The 5,188-nt window shown below is 38.6% G+C and overlaps 1 protein-coding gene across 1 annotated transcript in view; it reads left to right on the top strand.

The window, feature by feature from the left end:
- The window catches only part of STEAP2 (STEAP family member 2, metalloreductase), an 11,885-nt gene extending 7,276 nt beyond the window's left edge, over nucleotides 1-4,609 (top strand). The window contains exon 4 of the mRNA XM_008948846.1: nucleotides 4,306-4,609. Within this exon, the coding sequence (XP_008947094.1) occupies nucleotides 4,306-4,590 (285 nt within the window). The 3' untranslated portion in view covers nucleotides 4,591-4,609. The remainder of the gene's footprint in view (nucleotides 1-4,305) is intronic.
- The last annotated feature ends 579 nt before the right edge of the window (nucleotides 4,610-5,188 follow it).

Here is a 5,188-nt window from a genome sequence, read left to right as displayed (position 1 = left end):
CAGCAGGAAACTTGCAGTTGCTGCAGTATAGAGCTGACCACTGTACAAAACAAATATCTAATTAATTCATCGTAATTCAGAAAGAAACACTCATAAGATCCAGATGGAGAAGCCACAGAACCAGACAGAGTTTGCTCAACTCCTAGATGGTGGAAACAGCATGAAGCTTTGCAGGCATCTTAACATGACCCGGAGCTGGAGCTTACTAAGAACAGAAGCAGAGAAGAAGCTGGGGCTGATAAACTAATGCATCAGCTTTCTTAAATGCCACTTGAGTACTCTTCTTTCTAAACATATTTGGATAAGAAGCAAAGGTAGACATGGGCAAGAAATAAAAAAGAACTGGAATTTTGTCAGAGCGGGCAGAATAACTAGCCCAAGCTAGCACACTGCAAGCAGAAAAAGACATTTATTGAAAGCAGTCCTTGAGTGTTCATGTAAAATACATGGGAATGGAGAATGTTGTCTGCAAGCAGTGCTGCACTGGGTCCTCCAGTCTTCTGAAGGAAGTTAAGCTGTAAACCACATAAATGACTACTGCTTTTGTTTTCCAGCCTAAGAGTTCAAATCCAAAGCACATCACTCAAAAGTGGCAATGGACAGAACAGACTGACTTTGAAAGCTGAGCATTATATTTCTTATAAAAAATCAATGCAGATCTTCCATTTGCATAGTAGGAAGCTGATCTTTTTGCAAATACTCCTTTTGTCTGCTAGCACAAGCCTAAAAGTGTTATGAAGACACTTTTTTATTACTAAAAGTTTTCTTTACTAAAACACACACTTTGAGGAAGGGCTGCCCTGCCTTGGCTCTCCCACAACAACAGGATACTTTTCCCCTAGAGTAAAGGAGAATGAGGCCTGAGTATTTAGCAAGGTTATGAGTAAGATTCCAGTAAGAAGTTTAGGCAATATCCATTTACTGGAGGAATCTGAAGTTTACCTTGCATAAAAGTGTAGGCTTTGAAAAATACCTTTTGTGTATATATAAATTATTTGGAACTACTCAACCATTATGAGTCTTCCCAGTAGCATTTTAGGGATTTTTTCTCCTGCATCTTTTCCAGTCCTCTAACACTTTTGTTTTCACCCCAGACAATGCCATTTTGTCCAGTTCATTAGTGGCCTTGGCTGGGAATCTCCCACATTGGCTAAAACCTGACTTTCATCAGGAAAGAAAGGAAACAAAATAGGGAAGACTTAAATAAAAGCTAAAAGACTGGGGAGTGCGTAGGAGATCTATTACTCACCTTCCCGTAAACAGTATTATGGAAGATTAGGAAGCAGAGCAACCAAAAATGTTCTTCCCCTTTTCCCAGCAGCCATCCTAGAGCCTAGGCAAAGGATTCCCAAGATTTACTTACAAGGTGATACTGCTACTCGCTTACCGATGTGAATTTCCTGGTGAAGAAAAAGTATCCCTTCCTGCTGCTTTCAAAAGGCCTCTGCTGTTAAAGAAGTTCCTATCCTGTGCCCTTCCTGGCCTCCCTGTGGTAGCATCAGTCTAAGTGATCTTTCAAGTCTCATAAACATTTTTATCCCTTTCTTTTTATGTCTTAAGAAGCCAGAAAAGTATGGCAGAAATGTAGTTGTGCTTCAGATGGAATATATATACTGCATTTCAGTAAATCCATTGTCTTTAATCCTTGTATTCCCCCCTCTACATTGTCCAGTCACAAAGCTGTGCAGAAGAAAATGGCCTTGCCTATATGAGTGAGAGCAGTTCTCTCACCTTTCCAGTATGAAGCAGATTGCTTTGTAGCAGGTAGCAACTCCCACAGCACTATTAACATTTATTTCTCGATAACTGAAGCGTCTTTCATGTTAGCAGCCATAGGGGTTGTCACCTCTGGGATATGGCTTCCTCACGCTGCCACTGGCCAAAATCTGTAGTACGATTCGGTGCTACCAACTGATTTTATACTTACTGTTCATTTTCATGGGTTTTATTTACTGTTCAGCTGCCCAGCAGTGCCTTTTCCTTCACTAGTTGACACCTTTTTGTCCAAGCCTGCTTCAGTCGTTTCTGAGTTTCCTCATTTTACCACTATACAGCCATTGCTGTAGTCTTCTATTGCAGGTACAGAAAAATCAAGTCTTTATAACACAGAAGTTTTTTACTGACTCGGCCTCCTGCAGTGGAGTTTTACTTAAGTAAAAGTACTTAAGGCAGACAGTCTTGCTTGTACTTCTGGAAAATTCATTGTCAGTAGCTGCAAGCTGGGATAAATGCTCTTATTGGAACTTTCTAGTGCAGATCTGGCCTGACTGAACAAACCAAAGGCTGCAGAATGCTGAGTTGCATGGTGGACATCCTCTCTCTAGTTAAGCAGTGTTATATTATATTCAAAAACTATATTCAAAACTTGCCTGAATGCATCCCACTGCAACCTGCTCTAGGTGAGTCTGTTTTAGCAGGAAGGTTGGACTAGATCTCCAGAAGTCCCTTCCAACCACTTCCACTGTGATTAGTCAAAAGTACAGCACAGAAATCTGTCAGTTAAGAGCCTGGGTAGAAGAAAATGCTGTCAGTAGCAGACAGAAGCTCCAATAGGAGTGTCTGTATTGTCAGATTTTTAGGCGAGAGGTTGAAATGGTCCACTACATACTAGCACGTGCCCTGCCAACCAAAGAAGCATTGTCAGCTTTCCACAGGGGAAAAAAAAAGTCTTAATAGAGATGAATCATATGTTTTTCTTGTCCTTGTGCTGTTAGTTCAAAATGTACTGATAAATGTACTGATGTACTTCTTAGCTTCCCTTTTGACTATTAGATAGAAAGATGAACAGAGATGCCTCAAAACTAGTTTGCAGATGGAATTTACGTAACCATTGATTTCGTAATTTTTTTTTTTTTTTTAAATTTTGGGAAGAGTCTGTATAACATTTCCCTCCTGTTTCTTTTTCAATAACTGTTATGGTTCTCATCAGTAAGCCTGGTGAAGAAATGAGGGATATGATTCACTTGTGCCCTTTTCCTGCTGGCAGTGATGTAACAGCAATGAATTCAGGACTGTCATACCAGCAAAAATCTGCAATAACATACTCAAACATCGCGTTTCATAGTATTGTTTACTGTTCAAATTTCTTAACAGAATACTGCATATGCCCTATTCAAATCTGCAAGTAGTTGTCTGATTGTTCTGTTTCGTGTGAAATATTTTGGGATCAAATTTTTCTGTTCAAAAAAGGGGTGCAGCATATCTAAAATGTACCAACATGGCTCTGAAACCACTCTCCAAAAAAAAAAAAAATGCAGAAGTATTGGCAAATGAAAAAAACATAGTACCAATCTCTGGAAATTAACTGTTTTCCTTTTTATGCTATTATATCTGTGAATATTTGCAAACGGTATTAGCTCAGACGTTCTCCTTTTCCTAGAAACTGGTTGATCTTGAAGCAGAAAGAATTAATCCTTTCCCTAGCTGTTATAGACCCTTAGGCTGCATTTTACTTTGTAGTCTTATTTTACTATGGTTAGTGAAGGTCAAGGTTTTAGTACATTTAACTCGAGTTTGCAGAGCAACACTACAGGGTTCTTAAAAGGGCAGATTCACAGAAACGGTGAATGCCCCCTATTGGCCTGACCTTCTGTGGCATGCTCTAGATGACGTGATAAGTGCTCCTCTGCAGGGTGCTGTGGGAACCTTCTACTTCATGTTCCCAGCACTACCTGTGTATGAGAAACTGCATCATTGCCTTGTGCCATTGTGCCCAAGTCCTGCAGTCTAGATAATCCCATTAAACAGCAGGCAACAGCTGGTGGAGAAAGGAAAGGGATGGTTTATGCTAACTTCAGCCAAGTGGATGTCGACCACTGTGAGGAAGAAGAAAAGTGAACCTCTTTTAGCGATAAAAATCTGGAGTGTTAGGCCCAGATCTCGCCCAGCAGAACTGCGTTTTTCCATAGTCCTGAATCCTGGACGTGATCTACCCTCATAGTTAAGAAACGGGGATCTTAATTTCCAGTCACAATTGATGTTCCAGTAACTTCAGTGAGATAGTTCCTTACTCACATACATATCCTGAAGTTGATTTCCATTATTTAGAATTTGGCCAAACATCATTTCAGCTTTGACTGAGGCCTATAGATGCTAGCAGAGATACATTGTAAATAGGCATTCAATTCATAGTTTTCAGAATGTGTGAACTTAAAACCACATATCGTTAACTTAAAATAGTGTATAGGTTATAGATTTTTAAAAGATGTCTAAGAAATTTTAAAATAATGGCTTAGAGCTGTCAGATGAAGGACCAAGTACTACTGTCTCTTTCTTTTTTTTTCCCCATTTTCTCTTTTTACAAAGTCTACCCTTGGATACGTTGCTCTGCTCATAAGTACTTTCCATGTACTGATTTATGGATGGAAAAGAGCTTTTGAAGAAGAGTATTACAGATTTTATACACCACCAAATTTTGTTCTTGCACTTGTTCTCCCTTCCATTGTAATTCTAGGTAAGATCATTTTACTTTTGCCATGTGTAAGCAGGAAACTGAGAAGAATTCGAAGAGGATGGGAGAAAAGCCATGTTACAGAAGAAGCAAGTGGGTCTGTTCCACATCTCTCTCCAGAAAGGATAACTGTGATGTGATGATAGACTAATATTTGTTTACACTGTTGTAGATGTTTGTTGTTGGTATTTTATTTTTTTTTTGTTATAAACTTTGAGTGTAGTTAAAGTTTGAGTGAAGTCACTGTGGACTTGCTTGGCATACAGTACAAGCTCTCAACCAAACTATGATAAATTTATGACTAGAAGACTACTTCAGATAACTACAAAATTTTTTTTGTTTTAATTACAGAGGGCAGAGGATTATCAAATCAGAATTTTTAAATGCTCCTTTGCACAGTTATGTCACAACAGTGTTTTATTATAACCATGCTTTCCAGGTATTTCTTTGACTTAGAACATATGTGTCAGAGTGCTGTTTATTAATGCCACATTTTCTGGGCAGTGTTTCTTTTATTAAAACCACACTTCTGGGTTAGTGTGTTCTAAATATAGACTAATAGAGATAATTTAGCAAAAAAATCTGATTTTGAAACTAATTTGTAATGATGCATTGCACATGTACAGTGTATTAATTTGTGTGTTTTTACACTATTCCATGATTTCAATATGCAAACCCAGTTTCAGTTATGGTGTAACTGTACATCTTGTAAGCAAATGGTGTTGTCCTAACGGGGTC

Source organism: Merops nubicus, unplaced genomic scaffold (assembly GCF_000691845.1).
Source record: "Merops nubicus isolate BGI_N331 unplaced genomic scaffold, ASM69184v1 scaffold51301, whole genome shotgun sequence".
In the NCBI taxonomy this organism is placed as follows: Eukaryota; Metazoa; Chordata; class Aves; order Coraciiformes; family Meropidae; genus Merops; species Merops nubicus.
Note: the sequence above shows the minus strand (reverse complement) of the source record. Positions and strands in the feature narration are given on the sequence as shown.